General features: G+C 32.1%; 3 protein-coding genes across 6 annotated transcripts; 1 reads left to right on the top strand and 2 right to left on the bottom strand.

The window, feature by feature from the left end:
* Positions 1-1,423: 1,423 nt before the first annotated feature.
* Positions 1,424-10,241, bottom strand: LOC114378300 (protein RFT1 homolog). 3 transcript variants are annotated; one of them, XM_028336873.1, is made up of 16 exons: positions 9,750-10,238; positions 9,571-9,630; positions 9,396-9,475; positions 9,173-9,267; positions 8,338-8,495; positions 8,003-8,154; positions 7,002-7,120; positions 6,386-6,549; positions 6,142-6,216; positions 5,456-5,527; positions 3,991-4,128; positions 3,176-3,331; positions 2,190-2,242; positions 1,931-2,069; positions 1,730-1,814; positions 1,424-1,653 (listed from the first exon to the last, which is right to left on the bottom strand). In XM_028336873.1, the coding sequence occupies exons 2-14, from the start codon at positions 9,623-9,625 to the stop codon at positions 2,040-2,042; spliced, it is 1,347 nt and encodes a 448-aa protein (XP_028192674.1). In that variant the 5' UTR covers positions 9,626-9,630; positions 9,750-10,238; the 3' UTR covers positions 1,424-1,653; positions 1,730-1,814; positions 1,931-2,039. The 3 variants fall into 3 exon arrangements, with proteins under 3 accessions (XP_028192674.1, XP_028192673.1, XP_028192675.1); XM_028336872.1 differs by having other exon boundaries at positions 1,931-2,109; positions 9,750-10,237; XM_028336874.1 differs by lacking the exons at positions 1,424-1,653; positions 1,730-1,814; positions 1,931-2,069; positions 2,190-2,242 and having other exon boundaries at positions 3,206-3,331; positions 3,951-4,128; positions 9,750-10,241.
* A 3,009-nt stretch (positions 10,242-13,250) lies between these two features.
* Positions 13,251-16,020, top strand: LOC114378259. Its single transcript, XM_028336827.1, has 4 exons — positions 13,251-13,645; positions 14,321-14,537; positions 15,109-15,202; positions 15,463-16,020. The coding sequence occupies exons 1-4, from the start codon at positions 13,353-13,355 to the stop codon at positions 15,726-15,728; spliced, it is 870 nt and encodes a 289-aa protein (XP_028192628.1). The 5' UTR covers positions 13,251-13,352; the 3' UTR covers positions 15,729-16,020.
* A 207-nt stretch (positions 16,021-16,227) lies between these two features.
* LOC114378258 lies at positions 16,228-19,942 on the bottom strand. Of its 2 annotated transcripts, none has more exons than XM_028336825.1 (9): positions 19,776-19,942; positions 19,639-19,685; positions 19,499-19,559; positions 18,281-18,320; positions 17,542-17,786; positions 17,396-17,459; positions 17,131-17,222; positions 16,818-17,036; positions 16,228-16,564 (listed from the first exon to the last, which is right to left on the bottom strand). In XM_028336825.1, the coding sequence occupies exons 1-9, from the start codon at positions 19,905-19,907 to the stop codon at positions 16,430-16,432; spliced, it is 1,035 nt and encodes a 344-aa protein (XP_028192626.1). In that variant the 5' UTR covers positions 19,908-19,942; the 3' UTR covers positions 16,228-16,429. The 2 variants fall into 2 exon arrangements, with proteins under 2 accessions (XP_028192626.1, XP_028192625.1); XM_028336824.1 differs by having other exon boundaries at positions 16,268-16,564; positions 16,818-17,039; positions 19,776-19,941.
* Positions 19,943-21,796: the final 1,854 nt, after the last annotated feature.

Below are 21,796 nucleotides of genomic sequence, written 5' to 3'. Positions count from 1 at the left end.
CAAATTATACTCATATCTCTTAAATGAAATTTTATTAGATACCTCTTTCTTTTTAGACTCTTAAATGATTAAATCTCCCTTAAATTTTATAACACCATAATATTATGTATCATTATATTGTGTATCTTTCTTGTTAGAGAAAAATGATCATACGTTAATAATTTTAGATTATCAATGTATAACTATTAAATTCATTCTTCTTATTAACAAGTCTCATGCATTTTATATAAATTGAGAGATATTAAAATAATGTAATGAGAGAAAGATACCGAGTATAATTTTTATGGACAAATTATATTGATACTCTCTAATTTCTTGAAATTTTATATATTTACCTTTTTAATATCTACAGTAACTCCTTACAAGAATGCATAGTATAACGAGTTTCTTTCAGTGTTAAAAAAAAATATAATGTGTTTCTTAAATAACAAGAATAAATGCTAGCTGTAATGTATTTTGAACAATTAAGGAGAATCACATTAGGCCTTAAAATAGTGCCAGTTTTAAAAGAGTTACAGGAGTGTCAATGTAATTTACCCTAATTTAGTTAAAGCTTGAGAAATAGAAGAGCAATTTGCCGATTTTTTATTTTGTGATTGACGCCATTGCTTTATAAATGTATTAGGGACATAATCTGCTATTTTATTTCATTTTAGCTTACACTTATAATTGCCATCTATTTTATCTCGTCTACGTTCTCTCCATTTTTCGTCCTCTCTTCAGTATCTTAATCGTCTATTGAATTAAAAGAATCTAAAGTATTTGAAATAAATAAACGGTAAAGCCCTAGGAAATTTTTGATACTATAATGTCGTCATTAAAAAAGGTGTTTCGTAATACCTTTCCCAAGTATCTACAATACGCACAAATAACTCAAGGTCATGAAACCTAAAATTTAGCATCCCCTCGTTTTCTATTTGATGCTTGACGTGGCGACTAGAGGCCTTTGATGCTGGTGGTGTTATAATCAAATAGTGTTTGGTCTATAATTTACAACATTGAAAAACCATAATGCTTGACCATAGAGCCTTGATCTCTCTACACCACCTTTGTCCTTGAAAAGAAACAATTAATATTTTTAAGCAACAAAATCAAAATGAAAAGCAATTATGCCGAATCTCTATTAATACAGAAAGCAAAAAGGAAAATCCAATGACCTTTTCAACTTTAAACACTATGACCACAAGCATGAAACGCGCATGCGGAATCTTTTGTTTATTACAAATTAAATGTATTACATTTTTTTACTGGAGCTAGATGTAATGCATATACACTAGTACTCCCTCATAAGAAGATGCAATATGAAACCTTCCAGAAAGTATGCCGGTAAGAATTAGAGGAATAATAGAGAACATTATTCTTCTCTCTTTTATACACGTCACATCCAAATTTGTTATGTATACAGTACACCATACACGCTGCTTAATATCGCCAAGAATTTAGATAAATAGACACCGCAGAAACCACAAAGAACTCATTGTCATTTTGAATTCATTATGTCAATAGTTTATAGAAAAACATGGCTAATGTAAATACTGTATTATACATATACCAAAATTTGTACCGGTAGTGGTGAGGTTATGTCTGCCACTATTCTGCTGCTTAGGATATAGCCTATAGAAAACTAACTGGCAATCCATCATCTTCTACTAACTGCACCAGAATTGCTATTTATCATATCAAAGGATAAATCTTAAAAAGTTAGTTGTTTCAAAGAAACAAAACTCACCTCAAAGTTATATTGCAGAAATCTTCAGTCCACATGATCATTAAAGCGAATAATTCTTCTGATGAAAGGTTTTTCCCGGCAATAGCTAAAAGACAAAAAAAGTTAAATTAACTAAAAAAAGAAACAAGAAAAAAACAATTATATTCAACACAAGATCTTAGAAGTCAAAAAAATAAACAAATAAAGGAAATAAGAATATACATCACATATGATGACACACAGAAGCAAACCAGCCCAACAGAGAGATGGAGGATAAATGATGGCTAGAAATTATCTCGGTCCAAAAGTACATTCTCAGAAATGAGAGTGATTACGCCTGAAAGTAACAGAGCAATCCATCCTGACGGCAAGCAACCATAGAAAGAAAACGAGGAAGATCCCTGTGGACAAAAGATTAAGAAATCCGGGGTCAGAATTAGCATCAAATTACAGTCAGCCAAATCAAAGCTAATAGCCATACCTGGAAGTAATTCTTTATGAATATGGCAGAGTATAAAATCCTCAAGGTCATATCTTTAGTTGAGTCAAGTAACCATAGAAGACTTTTTCTTTTCCACAAATGATGCAAATTAAATATGGAAATCAAAGGTTGAACTGACAGGGAACACATAAAATTCCTGGGAGATCAACACAGGGAGCATTTGTAGAAATCCTTCAGTATCTTATTGGTATGCTGGTAATAGTTGAACTAATAATGGCATTAGATTTTAGCAGCTTATGCAGAAGTATCTAGGTTACTGAGTCTAGCTGTAAAATAACAAATTGGTATGCTCAAATTCTGTCAACGTTAATTGTCTAGGCAAAAATATCATAAAACATGCTATTAGACAATACAGCAGCCATTTGATCTAATGTGTCTATGCCTCCATATTATAGAACATAGAGATCATATAAATATGTAGCAACCGGGAATTTTCTCATTACCTACACACAGTTCTCAATCACCATAATCAAGAGCTGAAAAGCCAATGCTAATAACAGAATACACAAATTCCTAATCATTGTTTCTCACAGGCACAAAATCGTCAAGTAATGGTTGTTACATTTCCTTTTATTTTTTGGCATACGAGGGCAATTCTTTATTTGCTATTGAGCTGCATTTAGATGGAAGATTCAAAAAGAAAAGGAACTCAATTCAGCATGTTGATTATCTTAATATAATGAGTAAAATACACAATTAACCCAAGAGATGGAATATTTCCTTTATTTGGTTCTCTCTTTCAATTTATTTTTATCCTTTTGGTGAAAAATGCCCTTATTTATTTTCACTGATAATCTCTTTCACATTTACATCATAATTTTCTTTTAACCTTCATTTTGATCAATAGGGGTTATATACGTAATAACTAAAATGTTTGAGCCCCCACATGACTTACCATAAGGAAAAAACAAATGTAAATTGTGAAATAGCATGAAATAAATAACTGTAAGGAATAGAAAGGATACTGAGAGAATTTGCCATAATCAAGCCAACTGCCCCAGCTGACCTTATTAGCAGAACATTCAAAACTATATAGATCAAAGAGAAAACAAGTAGTGAATCATTTGAACGCTTGAGTTGGCTCTCTGTTGCAACTGCATGCATAAAGGCTTCAGAGGTTCCTGAAGCAAGGAAAGAAATATTATAATTATGAAAATGAAGAATTTGATCCTCCAGCGAGCTAGTCATAAACAAGGAAAATAAATGTAAAATGAGTGTTGAATTAACACTATTTCAGTTCAGATTGTTATTTTATCAACAAATATAAGGCAAGGCATTTAAGTGAATCACATACACAAGCAGCATTGCTACTCATTGAACAATTTGACTTAGAATACCAAAAATATAGCATTATATTGGCTAACAAGTAACAGTCTTCCTTCAAGTGTATAAAATATATAAGTAGGTTTCAACTTCAACCATACCCAAATTTAAATATACATCCCCCACCCCCCAACTACCATTTTGATAGAAACTGGCTAAGAATTATAGAAAGAAAAACATAGAAGAGTACAAATGATTCAATGCATTTTACCTTCTTATTTTCCTCTCCTATAAGTGTATATGGAGAAGTTTATCCAAACAGGACCTAACTGCTAATAGAGCTTATCTAACACATTTACTAGTTCCTATTAAATTAAGAAAATACCTATAAACAAGTGTGTAAAAAAATTAGATTATATGAAGAATTAAAAACATGAGATGTCATGGTTGTAACCTGCAAATAATCAATGTACTTACAGAATAAAAAAAATGAGCAACAAGCGACAAGGAAAATCACCATTCATGGCCAAAACAATGACATAAAAGCAATAACAGCGGAGGGCAGTTGATGCTTCTCCATCACTCCATTTTTCACCATAAAGCAATCTAATGAGTGAATAAGAATAACTTGGACCAAATGCCATAAAAACAAGGCCTGCAAAACATAAAGCTGGATATTATACCACAAAGAAACAATAAAATATGCAATTTAAGGCATAACATGTCTGCAACGTCTTTTCCCATGTGGAAAACAAAAATAAAGCTATTTACACAACTCTTTAGTCTTTACAACTGCATAAGTTGTTCAATTTGAGTTTTAGAGGGGAAAGATTATGCAGGCACCTAAACTCAGATGAAGTCATGCAGCTTCTCATAATTGATGCTTGTGAGTTGCGACAAAAAAAGTTGTGTAGTTGTCATTACGATGATAAAAAGTATTAATTCTCCAAATTTCGTGCAAACCAGATTTATGTCTTATCCTCATTTTGGGATCATCTAGTATTATTGTTTGTATCAAATTATGTCCTCAAATGCCAATCACCAAGCAGACCACATGTTTTCCAGTTTCTCATGAAAAGGCTCTTCCTTATGGCATGCCATACCAGTAACTGAGGTCAAGCTAAAAGGAACTCCATTCACATATTTATATCCTTCTTTTATTTTCTATTTAGTTTTCCAAGGGGAAGGGTCAACAACAATCACAAACAAACCCTTTTTCTATTAGATGAGGTTGGCTGCATCAGCCAAACAACGCCATAGTGTTCTATTGTGATTCATTTACATTGGCAAATTGTTGACCTCTAAATCCTTCTTAATGGTTTGGCATATAGTTTTACTCGGTCTTCCTTCTATGGTTCTACCTCTAGTGTTAGACGTTAGGGTTACTTTCCATGTGATCTACTCCCCTTGTCTTCTCCACACAAGCCAAAACAAGAAATTCTACCATTTTTTCTACAGTAGGTACTAAAATTTTTCTCTAATGCACATGTTCCTCTAATTCTATCTTGTCTAGTATGTCCACTCAATACTCATCCAATGGGAAGGGTAACAGTCTCAAAGAGTTAGATTCAAGCTTTCTTTCATTCTTTTTTCTCAATTATCACAAAAGAAATGAATACAGGAAAATGAGAGAAACACATAGGTTTAAGTTTTCTTATTTTTGCAGATGACAAAAGGATGATTCAATACAGCCTTTTACAGCAAACTGAATATTAGGCAATGACACAACATAGCATCAAATATGCTTATTAAGTAATTTATGTCTAGATACAACTTAAGTGAACTATGTTGAGGAAGACTCAACATCAACATTTCTTTTGCAATCTTTGCAGAACCATTGATCATTCTTAGTCAAACTAAGATACCGGTAAATTTGCATCTCATTCAAATAAGGACCAGAAATAATTTCTTTTCACTGAATAACAGGAAAACTAAGAAATATGTATCCAGGAAAAAATATGAAATTAAATGAAGAGACATACCAATCAACAAAACTAACTTCAGAGATTCTGTCACGCCGTTTCCCAATTTCTTGCTTTTTCCTGGATATTGTCCTGTCAGGAATGACCAAAACATATTTCAGTTTGTGAAATTGAAAACAATTTCGCTATGGATTTATGCCAAACCCAAAACATTAAAATTTATTATTTAATATGAAAGAAACTCAGTCTGATATGCTTAGAAAAGAAAATTAAAAGAAGTCTAGATAGAATATTCTTAACATACTCAAGAAATCATGACCAAGACTTTAATGCATGTGACCTAAAAGAATGTCATGCACATACTATATAAAAATAGATAATTAGATATATCTCTCCACGGCATGATATAAGTTATATAATGCTAGCATATGCTGAAGCCCATCCCACCTTATTGTCTCATTTAATAAATTGACTTTGTTTGATCAATTTCTTAAAGTATTATAGTTTGAGTCAAAAAATGAGAGTACTGATACTTAAACCTAATAGACAAATACAACTACCGAGGTAAATGAAGGACAGAGAAATGAGGGGCAAATTAAGAATTACACCCCAAAAGAAATATGCAATATGAAGAAACAGACAAAAGGAAGAAACAAAACTAAAGAAGAAGCAAACAATAGTTAAATGAATGCTAGACATGCAGGTTTTCTGGTCCAAACATCAAGTAAACAAGAGAGAAATAGAACCTGAAGCGGACCTGGCAAATGTTGCATATGAACTTTCTTCAAAAGGTAAAAAGACAAGTCTCACCACTAAGCTACCTGAAAGGTGGTGATTTTTTTTCAAAAAAGAAAAGACAAACGCATTCAGGTAAGGAACATTCATCATTTTTCTCAAAAAAATAAGAAACGCTATTAAATCTTAATGCAAATAAATTTAGAACATAAAAATTAAGCTTTCTGAAACAAATTACCCAAACCAAATACCAACCAAACTTGTCCACAAGGCCATATACTGCTTGATTATATGGTGTATCCAACCATACAAGTACTATCTTTTCTCCTTCCTGAAGGATCAATTTTCGAAAGGATTGAAAGGTAAACAGCATACACATCTTGGACAACTGCCGGTCAAAATCAATCACTTTTCCTTCTCTATAATTATAACCAGGCATTCATCAGAAAATAAGGCTGAAAGAAATAGATATGAAATTAAACACAGTTCAACCTACAGCAAACTAGAGGCATATATCAGGAGAAACAAAAAAAATCACTATGAGCAAGAAATATTACAGGGGGTAGCATCTTGCAAACACGACCCCTTCACAATGACTTTCGAAGATCAAGCCTATCATATTTCTAATTCTAAGCAAGCTCATTAGACCATTGCTTAGAGCATCTTAACGTAGAAAATTGATTTCTGTGGTTAACTAGAGCAAAATCAATATAATTCCTAGAGTCCTCTCCATAAGTGACTATCTAGGTCCTAGATTCACAGACAATCAAAATATTATTAATTTGCTTTATCTTCTTTTGGAAGAGAAAATGATAAAAAAATATCATGTAACATCCTTGTAGAGACATTTATGACAACAAAATAGCTATACCTGAATGGAAAAAGGTAAGAAACCCTAAATTTTTGGGAAAGCAAAAGATAGCCCCAATAACCAAGAAATAAGCAAGCTCCATATGCAGACTGTGACAATGCAAATATGATTGATTTTTCCTGAAAATGGTCATTCAACTCTGAATCAGTTGCATTTACATGGATGTATCTGTTAGAAATATAAAACATTTATTGAGTCTCCACCTAATAGCATAAGCTTATAGGAGAGATGATCCATAATCCATTATAGCATTATCATAAGTAATATTAAACATTTTAATAGGTTTTTTATTTGGACTTTTTTTTTATCTAATACATATCTATGTGTGTGTGTCAGCAAAAATTCAAATCAAATTTCAATAGTACTAATATCAGGGGCTGTTTGGTTTAAGAAAACGGCTTCTGTTTTCCCTCATGTTTTCAAAAGTTAGTATAGCAAACAATGAAAACAATTTTTTATTGTTTTTTGTATTCACTTTTTCCTGTACAAACTTCAAAAAAACAGAAAACAAAGTGAAACTAAAAAATAAAAAACAGAAAACATTTCCTCTAAGCAGTAACCAAAAAGTCCCTTGGAAATTCTAGACATGAAGAAAACATCTATATCCAAATTGATTTATATTTTTAGTGAAGTAGTTGTTTTCTCTATTTTCTACAACATTTACTTTCTGTGATTGGATTACATGTCTGATTCATCTGAACAACCTTCAATTCATCAAGATTCAAGAAAGTAACAAATGAATTATTTAAATGAGCAAAAAAGAATATAACCTTTGGTCTGGTGTTTCAATGGTCTAATATGTATGAACAAATGTTAGTAAACAAAAAAGAAAATCAACAGTAATTTGCTGAAACAACAGTAACTAGCAAAATAGAAGTCAGTCCAATAATCAATTAGTCATTAGCATGTTCCAAGCATAACAGAAAAAGTACTGACTTTCTGCTGAACAATAAGTAAAGTAAAGATCAAAATATATGGCTCAGTATAACTAAAGCTCTTACAATTCCAGTTTGCTTCACAATTAGAAAATACATTGTCAAGCACCACGACAGAGTAGCAACAGTCTCAACCATCAGCCGTAATTCAAGCAAGACCAAGTTCTGTGAAAGAATATACACCGGCTCAGCCAGGAGCTCCAAAATGCATGCAAAACCTGGCACAACAAGTGAAATTCACTCAAAATTTCAAAATTTACCTCATTTGATATATTGAAGAGTTATTTAAGGATATTTGGTTTCATACATTTCAAATGGAGATAAGATTATGGCAAAAATCATTAATAAACCATAAAAGGAAAACAAAAGTATAGAAATGACAAAAAACTAGATTTGATTACCATTGATCAAGATAGCTTGCCCATGTGGACTAGAATAACTTATTTGTTGCCACCAGAAGACAAAAAGGCATACTACAACTGTAATAAATATTCCAAGTGGAAAACTCATCCACACTACTTTCATTAGCTTCACAACATCTCCCATTGAAGTGCCATCACTATAACATAAAAAATACATATTACAAATGAAGCTCACTCGAGTGTGGGAAAACTGAATTAAAAAAATAAAATAAATGAAAGATATAAACCCTTAATTCACATTATTTGAATTATAATATTTTTTTAAATACATAGTATTCTAAACTATCAAAGAATTGAGAGACTCAATTCAACTATTTACTAGATCTTTCAACCAAACTATAAACAGGTTTTTAAATATAATTCCAGCACATATTTGTTCTCCAGCCAGTAACATTGTTTATCCAAAGCATCATAAAACAATCAGCACTCACTTATGAATCAGTAGCTTTAAACCTAACACAAAACTCATTTTCCTTTTGAAGCATGTTGCAAAAAGTAGCCCACAACCATACAAGCATAATCAAAGTGGCATCAAAAGAACTAACAAATTCTTCATCATCAAGCATGGAAGAAGCCCAATCACTCACAAACCAGTCAAATACAGTGAATGCCCTCCCCACAATCTGATTTTGCCTATTTATGTAGCCATTCTCTTCTAACTAACAAGCTAGTCTAATGGACTAACAGACAAACAGCTGTTCTCATTCAGTCAGTTTTCATTGTACATCTAACATTTAAGAAGAAGTGAGGGACACAATTTCTTTAACATACACTTATTCCTACATAATAGAATTAGAAAATCATAAGGGATCACCATTTGAGGTCCATCCGCAAGCATGCTCGTCGAAAGCCCTCCCGGCTAAGAAATAAAATACATGTGACTAACAGATGAAACTGCACTGCATACAGCTGCACCAAAGAAAATAATTTTTTATCAAAAATAAAGCTTATGATGCAACTCAGAATGACAACCAAATAAAGAAATCCAGAAGAAAAGGGGGAAGATGGAGATAAAGTGAATATGGAAAAAGAGTTACCGCATAGTCCTCTTGTGTAAGATGCCTTACAATCCATGTATTGAATATGAATGGAATTCCTCTTGATAAGAACTGAGTAGCTGGATTCATGATATGGGGAAATATCAGAAATAAAAAGCATATCACATCACATGTCTAATGTATTTGAAATGTAAATTGGTGAGATGGCGCTGACCTAATAGGTACTTGAAGGTGCGTGAAAGATTGGTAGCGTCTTTATCCTTCGACATGGCAACTGCGGAAATGAAAACGATTCTTGGATCAGATAGAACATATGTTAGATGATTTGGAAATGTAGACGTATCTGGTACGTTTTGGATAGGGCATCGGAGAGAGAGAGAGAGAGTGAAATACCTAGCTTAGCTTTGCTTAGCTTAGCTTACCGAGGAGGAGAGGACGGTGGAGGATGAAGAAGAGGTTCCGGTGAATTGCGGCCACGGTGAGGCGATAATATATGAAGTGGAAGCGTTTGATTTTGAAGAATTATATTATAAATTCCACAACAACTCAAGGTTCATATCATAGACTACTGCAGGAAGGATGTTCGGCGAAATTACTAAGTCACGCACGCTGCTCCAATTGGTAGGATTTTCGTATGACTCTTCTGGTCTAGTGATACAAATTAGAAAAACTCAAATTTCTCCAGTCATGCTGCTCGAGTGAGAACCTGCAGCATGGTTTTCTTTTTTTCCTTATTGCTCTACTCTATGTGTACTGTTTCCCAACTTAGGAGTGGGAAACAAGTCTCCCACACTGCATGGTTAGTCTGGAAATTCACACCCATTATAACAACATACTAATAACAATGATTGATTATACACGAGGAGGAAAGGACAGGGTTGAACAACACACCAGGGAACAGAACCAAAAACACGTAAATAAATGGGAGGATTACGTAACAAACTAGTTCAGCACATGTGCCACGCACAGTTAAAATGTAAAATTAAATATATAAATGTAGTTATAATATTATATAAAATTATTTTGTACTCGATTTGAAATTAAGTAAATGAGAGCAAAAATTTATAATCAACAAGTTAAAATTAATTTGAAGATCAAACAAAACAAAACAGTTATTATATACTGTCAATTGATAAATGATAAATTTAAAAATATTGTTTGTAACAAGATTCCAACCATAAAAGAAATTGTTTATTTACAAAAAGTTACATTGTCACAATTAGATTGTATTAAAGTTATAAAACTAACCAAAACAAAACATAATTAATTGTTGGATCAAGAAAATTGAAAGATAATTTGGATTGGATGTTAGGCTGCAAATTTTGTAATCCAGCTTTTCATCCAGAGTCAATTTTTGTTGTTTTTTTTTCCAATCATTGTATACAATGCGGCATTCCACAACATCTTTCAAAATCAAGTGAGTGAACCTTTTCTCTTTCATAAAATAATACATATTACATGATACATCCTAGAATTAATAATAAGTTCATGTGAGAAATAGAAGAATTTAAAGATTTGACAGATAAATGTGCCTTTGCACTGATTAAGTATATTGTTGAGTAACTTATCAAGTTGTTGCAAATGACTTTATATTGATTCAGCGTCACCTTGAAGGTAACTGAATTTGGTACTTAATGGTATAATGAGTGTCATTTTAGGAAAGATTTTGGATCGCTACTGTTTCTAAAGATGGTCAGCACGGATACACTCTGGCCATCATAGGTCAAGGTGACTTGATGATCTCTATTTAGTCCATAGAAATTCCTAAGTGTAAGGTGACTTGATGGTCTTTGTTTAGCCCATAGAAATTCCTATGTGTTGTTCATCTTGACACTATGATTGGATTGAGCAAATCTTTGTTGCATACAACAGTATGCATATGGTCATTATTGTTTATCAAATGTCAATCTTGTGACAAAGGTCCTATTGACTTAATCATAAGTCTACATTTGAAATAAGTGTAATATTAAAGTGAGAATAATTGTTTGATCAATTGGGTGAAAGAGTTGAAATAATGATATGTTATATCAAAATCAAAATAACAATAATATCATAATAAATTATTGACTTAGTCCTTGACATGAACGGTGGTGAACATCTCCTCTTATGTTCTAGTAATCTACATCATTATCTTTTCCATTTCATAGCAATTTCTCTTATCTTTATTCATCAATCCTAAACTTCATTTAGAGTATAAAAGTTGATATAAAAAAAATGTTGATGCATAAATAATCATACAAGAAGGAAAATATCCAAGTAACATTAGTATACAATTCTATCACAAATCTGTTCTACACATATAAATAGGGTAATAGACATGTATTGAAATTATCAATTGAAACAGAACAACCAAACAGATGCAATATTGTTTTTTTTTTAAAAAAAAAAGGAGTGATAAGCTATTTTGAACATCCAAGATGAAAACATGGGTGATTCTAAAACAATTATCCAATCAAAGCTGTCTTCTAAGAAACCAATTAGTGTTCAATGGTATATATTAAATTTTAATAAAACTGCAAATTTATTTTCTAGAAACCCACTTTCGAAGGGTAACAGAACATAGCTGAAATATTAACGTGAAAATTTCTCTTTCATACTAAACTAAATGGTATATCACAGTCAGAATCAAAGTAGTACAAAAACAAACGAATATGATAACAGTATATGGTTCATTTAGGTTCGATTATGTATTTTAGGAGAGGTAAAACTCACTTTGACTATTTCTCTAGAGTTAATCTCTCACTTTTAGTTATGGGAATACCTTATTTTTAGGGGAAAAATCAATTTTTTTATTAAAAAGACAATTCTATCCTTACTTTTCTAAAGAAATAGTTTAAAACTAATTGTAACATTTTGTTAGAGCTTATGTAGAAAATCCAATTCATCAATCTGATGATGAAAAATTATAAAGGACAATATTCTTAATTAATGTGTTGACCTAGATCATAAGCAGCTAACTGCCCCCTTTAGTTCAACAATGAAATTCTTATGATTTGTAAGCTTTTGGCTCAAAAGTTGAACTTTTTCCAAAATGCCGCACTTGCAACACAGTTGTACAATTTTTTTTATTACTTTTTAATTATTTTGTATTATGTTTCATTATTTTTTTTATATTTTTTCATATTGCATGATTTCTTTCATAATGAAGCGCTGTAAAATAGAATAGTAGACTTATTCTATCTATTTTTAATTTACAATAAATTTTTAAAATTTAAAATTAAAATTAAAACTGACAACTCAAAACATAGATTTAATTTTTAATAATTTTGAAACTGAAAACAAGAAAATCACTCGGAATGGACCTAAGTTAAGTGCTACAACTATTGAATAGTTGGTTATTCTTCAAGAACCTTCACCTGATTTTCTAGTGTGCTTAGAAGCAGACGCTGTGAAAATTCATTTTCCTAGGGATTAATTTCCTTTCTGTTCTTTTTTTAGAGAATCTTTGTTTCTTCTTGTAACAAAGGAAAAATAGTGGGTTGAATTTAAAACTATTTTAATTTTTCTTTAATATTTAATATAATTCTTTAGATATTAAATCTAACTAAGCCAGTGACTGTGTATTCATCAATATAATTAGATTCATTATTGATTAAATCAGATTCAAATATACATTAACGACCCACATTAAAATAATAAATAAGGATGCAAACAATTTAATTCTTAGTTGAATATAATTAAATCTGTTAGAATTTTTTTGTTGACAAATTCAATCCTGTTACATTTATAATCTTTAAGTTTCAATCAAACTTAATGTTAGTTCAACTCTCCGCTATATACTATGTATACTGAGATGGTTACATAACAGAACCAATAACAAATAACATAAAAGGGATTAAGTAATATTGTCTGTTGTGATTCTTCGCGGGATCATTGCATGCTAATATAAAGTATAAACCCACTTGTGTTTGTGTGTGTTGAGTTGAGATAGAAACAAAACAATAATATAGGAAAGCTGTGGGTGCGCGAGTGTGTGTTATTTACTCCTAACCGAAAATGTTTTGCAGGCGGCTTGGGGCTCCTGACAGTATCAGTAGCAGTTTGCAACAATCCCTTCTCAGGGTTTCTTCTTCTACTTCTAGTCATACCCGCAAGATCAAATCATCATTAAAGCACGTCTATTTGTCTTCTTCTCACAATAATATGAATCTCTCCCCGTTACCTAATCTCTCCCCGTTACCGTCTTTTTTCCCAGACAGCCATGCCCAAAATGATGGTGATGGTGATGCCATTTTTGGGCCCGTTCCTTCTGACTCTGATGTTGAAAATGCTCTCATTACTCTTCAACAGTAAGCAACCTTTTTTGTAGCATTATTTGTAAAAAAAATACATAAACACCCATATATTACTTGACACCAAGAGAAGTGTAGGTACATGACTTGTATGATTTGACAAGACGAGAGAAATAAAAAGAAAACAATGTTTCATATAAGTGTTTGTGATATATGAGTGTCTTTATATCATTACTCTGATCAGCAAATTATACACCTGAGTTTACTTGAAATTGCACATGATCACTTGTTTTTCTTCTTAACATAGATAGATAGTATAGGGCCTTCTAACTCAGTTGATTTTGAATAAGGTACCTGAGTTGTTGTAAATCTCTTAGTAGCTGCTTTCAAATCTTATGGATAAAAAAAAGTGTAGGGTATTTCAAACAATTGAAGAGGCAAGTGTCCAGTAAAAAGGAGAGGGGTATCAGGAAAAAAAATTGATGAATGGTGTAGGCGTAATTTGTTGTTATTTAGTGCAAGCAAAATTATGGGATTTCTAGCGGAAATTCAGAATTGGTGCTTTCTTTGGTCCCCTTTTTCCCCTACTATTTTAGTTATTGCAATATTTCACTATTTTAATTTCTGCACTGCCTTTCTAAAGGGTATGCGTGGCATAAAGAATAAAAACTCTTAAAATAGGTTCTAGGAATATTACTATTTAGTATTTTTTACAATTTTATTTATATGCAGGGTCTTTGGGTCTGCTTCACGCCAGTATGTTAGGAACGTAGATGAAGTAGATCATGTCACAAATACTTCTTTAGTTGACCAAGTTTTTTCAGATGGATCAGAGACAGACTGGAAAGAACCCTCCCTCTCTTCATATAATCCAAGAATGTTACAAACTGATGTTTTTGATAAAGTTACTTTCGCAGTTCATTTATTGCAGAGTGATGCATGTGTTCAGGTGCAATTTATGGTCTATGACTCTTGTTTTAATAAAGAAACTAAAATGTTTGTATAGATTTATGAATAAAGTTTTAATCACTTTATTTTAGTTGCTAAATTCATAGAAACATGTTGATCTGCATACAGAAATATTGGACAGCAGAGCATTGTATGTCCTGTTTATTCTAGAATTAAATAAAGTAAATGACCTTTAATCTGGTGACAAGTGACAACCAGGTTCTTTGGGAAACCCTTAATATTCAATCAATCTTAGTTAGTTAATCTTTTGTCGAAAACCCTGCAGTTTATTGTTCCTAGTTTCTTGTTAGGTCAAACAACTTCTGGTAGATTACATGAGAAGTCCCTAATCGTAATGAACTGATACAGTAATGTTTTTCAAAAAATGGTTCTGCACTATAATAATATTTTTCAAAAAATGGTTCTGCACTATAATAAGTTTTTAAATGTAGTGCACTTAATCTTATGAGTACACACGCAAATAACTGGGATTGTAGTGAAGTCTTTGGGTAAAGAGCACTTTTGTTAATTATTACAGGTATTGAAAAACTATTATCTTACTGTTACTGCAGAGGATGGTAAAATCATTATCATCAGATAAATCTCTTTGGGATGCTGTGCTGAAAAATGAATCTGTACGGGAGCTAAGGAGCACAATAACTGCAGGTTGGTTTTTAAACATTGCATATTGAAATATTTTCACAGGTGGAATTGGTTTCTTTTACTTTATTCATACTTACTATTACTATAAATGTAAATATTTTCTGTTTTCATTTTATGTTTTTACTGATAACTAAAACATATTATGTTGATTATATGGTAGAAAGTTGATTTCATTTTTATTTGTTACATGTTGGATGTGTTACTATGACACTTTCACATTTATGTAGCTATCACAATTTGATTAATTTGGACTTTTTGTGCAGAGAGAGATCGGAGCTCAAATGAAACTGTTGACAATGAATCCCCGAATACAAAAAATGTTTTTATGCGGATATCTGATGCTGCAAAAGGCAAACTCATGGAAGCAATTCAGAAAATTATGAAGATGATGAAGAATTTGTTTCAAAGTACACGTCACTGGAAATATGCAGGAAAATCTAATTTATCCAAAGATAAGCTGAGAGTTTCTGTCATGCTTTCCATAATGATCTTCCTAATGGTGGTGGTGGATCGTTTCTATTTAATCTAATTCATTCAATGAGAAGCTGAGAACTTTTGTCTATGGCCAAGGCACGAGATAGTTCAACAATGTGATTACAATTCTCTTTGAATGTTTGGCCTTATTTTCTATGGGTAAAACTTTGGGATTTATTAGTTTTTTGTTCCTTTTTGCTTCTTCCTAGGCAAAAAAAATCTGAGTAAGCTATCATATGGTGCATGAATTCTATCTATAGATAGTCTTTGCTTATTATCTGCAAGATTGTTTACAGTTATGTCATACTCATTGTGATTTGACATAATTAGCTCGGCTTTATTTTCTATATGTCGAGTGGTTTTTACTCCCATAAGATAAAAAATGGCTGATCCAAAACTAATGTGGTTGCCTTGATTAGAATCAAATCTTCTGACCAAGCAATAATAGAAAAAATGTAGATCCCTTGATTAGTTGAGCAATGTTGATAAATGGTTGTAAATTCCTTATTACCTGAATTGATTTCTATGGATAAAAGAAAACAATAACAAAAAAATGAGTTCAATCTTCCACTTGATATTTCATTAACAAAAAAATGAGTTCAATCTTCCACTTGATATTTCATTAATGTCAAATTAGGTCTAGTATCCAATTTTCACTCGCCAATTGTGGGTGTCTTTTTAGTCACATATATTCACATAAGCCAAGAAGGTACTGTGCTACTAAGTGGCCCCTTAGTCATATTTGTCTAGAGTGTTTTACAGTTCAATTGAATCAAGATCAGGAACCACAACAACCCTTTTCCTAAGCTCGCCAAGATTACAACACTGTTTCTGTGCAGTGTTCACCGCCACAATATCTTGTACAGATACACTATTTGAACCTGGAGACACCTGCAAGAGAAACAAAATTATATATGCAATTGTAGTTACAAGGTAAAATAACTAAAATATTGGATAAATTTACCCCCCGGGATCTACTACTTTAGCATCACATATTCTACAATTAAATTGGACACGCACAAGGGAAAAACTAAACTGACTATGCACTTTAGTAATGATAATAAATTGAGAAGATGTGCAAGTAGCAAAAAGGGTATTTTTTTAATTTTTAAAAAAATGTACTATGGGCAAATAACATTCTTACGTCGAACATAGTTTCTCCTAGTTTTAGTTTGATTGCTCCACTCTTGTACACCAGCATTTTGCCCATATATCCCCTTGGCAACTCTTCCAAGGCACTCTTTGACTTTGTGGCCTCTTGCGATACTGTTGATTTACCAATTTTCTCCTTCCCCTTGTTAGTCTGCTTGACCAAAGGCAGAGTAGGAAACTTAAAGAAAAGCATCCTTTGTTGCTGACTCTTCTTCTGTTACAAAAATATCTATGCATTATATCACAGTTTCTGCTGTGTAATGTTTGTACAATTACTTCATTATACGTCATTAATAGTCACTAACCAAGAGCCCGAGTTCTGCAGCAGAATTAACAGTATTCTCATCATACTCCGCACTAGAAGCAGCTTCACCAAATTCTTTCTCATCAAGAATTTCTACCGGATAAAAAATTCAATACATGACTGTCATTGTTAAAAAAAGCACCCTTTGGAGACTTGCTAAGAATATATTTTCTACACACTGTAAATATTCTTCTGGATTTTATCAGTATATTTCATGAATATTAATTCTATTAGTAGTTCATTTGTTTATGTATATGAGAGCAAACCTGGATCTCCAGAATTTGGCTTCCTCAGAGGAAGAGTAGTAGGATAGTATGAGTTTTCATAATCCTGTAGTTGAAGGTTCAGATGCTTAGATGTATGAGCAAGATACAGATAAGAATAGAACAGATGGGTGATGACAATTTCTCACCCATGGTTCCTTGTACTCTCTTTTGATTTTCCTGGCAGATGCATCAGTGGTATCATCATCATCATCAGTAACTTCTATCATGCAAGCATAATTTTGATCCTCAGTAGCAACCGAAGAATGTCTTGAACGAATTTGCTCATTGGCAAAATATTTAGATGGCGAGCCACTATCTACAGATTTACTTATGCCATATGTCCTGAGGGAATGTGATGAACTTCCAAGACTAAATGCAACTTCCACGCTAGCTGCAAGTTTTAAACACCAAAAATAAGCAGCAAACAAAATGAATACAATATTAATCAGGAAGGTGAAGGTAATTTATCATTGTGACCAGGACACACAGTCAACTAATGAAGGAGTCCAACATATTTCACGCAGTCAAAATGCTGGGCTAGTATTTTCCATGGGACTTCTCTGTTAAACAGAAAAGCTGAACATATTTCATGTAAATGTACTATATCTGGTTTGAAACTATAACCACGCTTTTCCCTTTACACTAATACTAACTATACTCTCCATGCGTAGCAACTATCTTTAATTTCAAAATCTTCAATATTAACCACAAAAGTTTTCAAAAAGCAATGCTACTATCATATGAAATAGAGTGATTAATAATGTTCTACAATGTTTTTCATAATTTCAACGATGTCTTTTGGCATGTAAGTTTATGAAAACAAACGACAAATAATGTTTTACAAAACTAATGAAAATTTACAACCAAAAACTAATGAAAACTTGCATTTTGTTTCCACTTTAGGCTCGCGTTTTGTAGGATTTTCCTGCAAACGTAGATAAAAGCAAATCAGTGACACTTTAGCATTAAGGGAAAGAAAAAAGGAACAAATATAAGGAAAGAAAAAGCCTCGTTAGCTTAACATAACAATTGCTACCTTTTGATATAATTTAACAGAGTTAAGTCCGTGTAGTCTTTATGGCAACCTCATTGACATCGAGCTTGATATAGTGCCAATGCCAATAACAGTATTGTTGGGAAATTAGGTAAGGATTAATAAAATATTAGCTTCTCAGAAAGTTCCCTAGCAAACAGTTTAATTATTCTGTGAGACAAAAAGAGTAAATTTGCAGCCTCACATGACATGAGGCATGACATCCTCTTGTGATATTCGTAACATTAACCTTCACTATGGTTCAGGTAACTAGAGAACACGAGCACGCTCCTCTTATTAATATACCTAGCGCATGGGATTTTGGGTGCCATGCCCACATTGTTTGTTTTATATTACTACCTTTTAGTGTACGTAACACTGCATCTTTGAAAAAACTCTCACACTCGCATGTATTTGGTATTCATTATTTTTTTAGGAAAATAAAAATCCTTCTTTTATGTTAAAAGTTCTCACGTAAATTTTTATTATGCGCATTTTTTTAATATAAAAGATTACAATTCAAATTCACACATATAGCAGCACACACAAAAATTGGTAAACTTGTTAACCCTTCCAATTACTTATTTACGCTCTTCACTAACTATTTTTAGTAATAGATTCGAAATTATGCTAAATTAAGAAATGCAATCTTTATATTTTAAAGTTTGACAGAAAAATAATTAGTTTCGCAATTCTTATTTGAAAATAAAAGCTGTAGTTAAAGAGTGTGGATAGACAGCTACTTTTGACTAAATAATTCCCGAATATAAACGTTCTGAGTTTTATTCTAACCTCCTTTTCTTTCGAGCATTTAAACAAAAGGAAAGAAAATTGAGTAATATATAATATTGAATTTTGAATTTTCTTTTTTATAAAAGAACTTCTCTTATTTTTATAATTCATTTTGGCTAACCGATCTAAGATGAAAATTAAGGGGGTGAGTTCTAACTAGTTTTATTTTGACAGCAATTGATTTTGATTTTCAGAGCGACCAAACAACAGTTCAAAAGTTACCATAATTATTTATTAGGAGCACAGTAATGAACATGAAATGATTTAAAGAGACTTACTTGTCGACGCGAGAGAGCTCGAGGCACTGCGCTATCTTCCTTCTGCTTATCATCCGCTTCGCTGCATCGAACCAATTTCCACAATCAGATACTAACAATAATCTATCTATGCGGAATTCAAAGTGAATTTGCTCAATTACGTTTTGGGAGTTCGGACTGGTTTGAGATTCCTGGGTTTAAACTTGAGCTGAATGAACCACACACAACAAACAAACATCAATTACAACCAAAATTAACATTTTCAGAGAAAGAGAGGGATTTCGTGTATGTGAGTTACCTTCCGGGCTTTTGAAGAGCCCTGATCTGGATCCATGGCCTTGCACTTCAACAACACGAAGACCAAAACGACGAGCTCAGAAAAACGACTATTTTTTTTACGAAAATAGGCTTCGAACCCGTGACCTAACATCGGTTGCTTAGAAACTCTACCACTGAACTAAGAACACTATTTATGACCTCGCCTTCACTTTATATTATAAAGACCTAAGAGTTATAACAATAAATTTAAGTGATTTTGATAAGAGAATTTAAAATATTTATAAATCAAAGAAATAGGTAAGTTAAATAATTGTGTTAAAAAGTCCTCATTCGTTCATGTAAGATGAATGAAAAAGATTATTTTAGACCTGTAACTGTATCTTAACAACTCAACTTAATTTAATTACATATTTCAATCATGTTTGTGTTTGATTAACTCTCATGTGTTCTACTTCTAGACCACTATATAGTACCAAAAGTCTCTTCTCCCAAGTATGGTCTCTTCTATGAACTTCTACACTTTTTTGTTGAGCATAAAACTTATTCGGCCATCAAAATACTTATAGATTTACATCTTATAGGACGAATAATTTGAAATTTTTCAATGATTGATCTACTTAACCGTTCCCATATATACACCTATAAATCTTTAATCTGACATATATTGACCAAATGCGAACATATATACAATTACCCCATTTTAAAAGATATGCTACAAATATATGTAATTTTATATCAATATTGTTTATACTATGCCATTATTTCATGATTATAAAAATCTCCTTCATGTTAATATGTATACAATTTCTCTCATTTAATGACCATTTTGTATTAATTTTAAATGTTTTTTTCTTTATTTAGAAAGATGAAAATGAAAATCACTCGGCTAATTCTAGTTGAGGAAATTTTATAAGTTACTTGTACGAGGTAATATAACCAATTTATGTTCTACACTAAAATTAAAGTAGAGAAAACCATATTTTTTAAAAATTTAAATCCTCTTTACAACTACACTATATGTGTTTCTTCTAAACTTATAGAGAAATGAGTTATATGTCTATTTCTTTGTTTTATTTTTTTCATTTAGGATAAGTCGTACTCTTGATGTTACAGTCATTCAGGTAAACACTATTATAATTCAAATTATTCAAGAGTTACGACTTAAATGGTTTGTCTATAATAATAATATATCTCAACTTTGACCTTTTTTTACCTTAATTCATTGTTCTATGTTTATCTCAACATTGAATTAGTCTTCGAAAAAAACTCCGAACAGGAGTTGAGATCTAACAAAAAGGGTTAATCCTCTATGTGTAAAACCAAGGTTCAAATCTATGTGAAAAAATGTAGTCACATTTAGTATATGATGGTATCTTAAATGAAATTATATTCAAAAGAGAATGCATGTGATTTTTTTTTTAAAAAAAAAACCTGTTTGAAAATACAAGTTTGGTTAATTTTTAAAATTGACAATCATTGTTCATGAGTTTTTGATATTGATAACTGCTAAATAATTGTATTTTGATAATAGAAAATAAGGCAAAATTGTCTTTAAAAATAATTATTTAGCAGTTATTTGCGCTTAAATATTAAAGAATTGATGTTTTGTTGAATTTTGACTGCAGATATAAAAACTGGAGGTGTAACAAGCAAAAAGGCTAGAAAAATTGAAGAAAAGAAGAAAATCTGAAGCAGGCCCAATCCAATACGCGCGCTGAGCGCGCGTCACGCGCTAAGCCCATGATCCAACAGAAGCGCGCGCTAAGCCTGCAACATGCGCGCTAAGCGCGCGATCTACATGCGCTGAGCGAGGGGGTGTCGCGCTGAGCGCGCCTACGAAGGCCCAAAGCCCACTTTAGCAGCGATAAATAGAGAGCCAGTCTAAGGGACAAAAAACACCACGACAGAACCCCCTCTCCTAGGGGTTTCATTTACTCCCTTTCTTTCTTTTACCCCCTTCTCATTGTAAAGCCCTCAATGGCCATGAGTGGCTAAACCCCCTTAGTTAGGGCCTGACAGGCCTAGAAGCCAATGTGATGT

The sequence above is a fragment of the Glycine soja genome, chromosome 12, assembly GCF_004193775.1.
Source record: "Glycine soja cultivar W05 chromosome 12, ASM419377v2, whole genome shotgun sequence".
Classification (NCBI taxonomy): Eukaryota; Viridiplantae; Streptophyta; class Magnoliopsida; order Fabales; family Fabaceae; genus Glycine; species Glycine soja.
The sequence above is the reverse complement of the archived record's forward strand: the minus strand, read 5'-3'. Positions and strand labels throughout refer to the sequence as shown.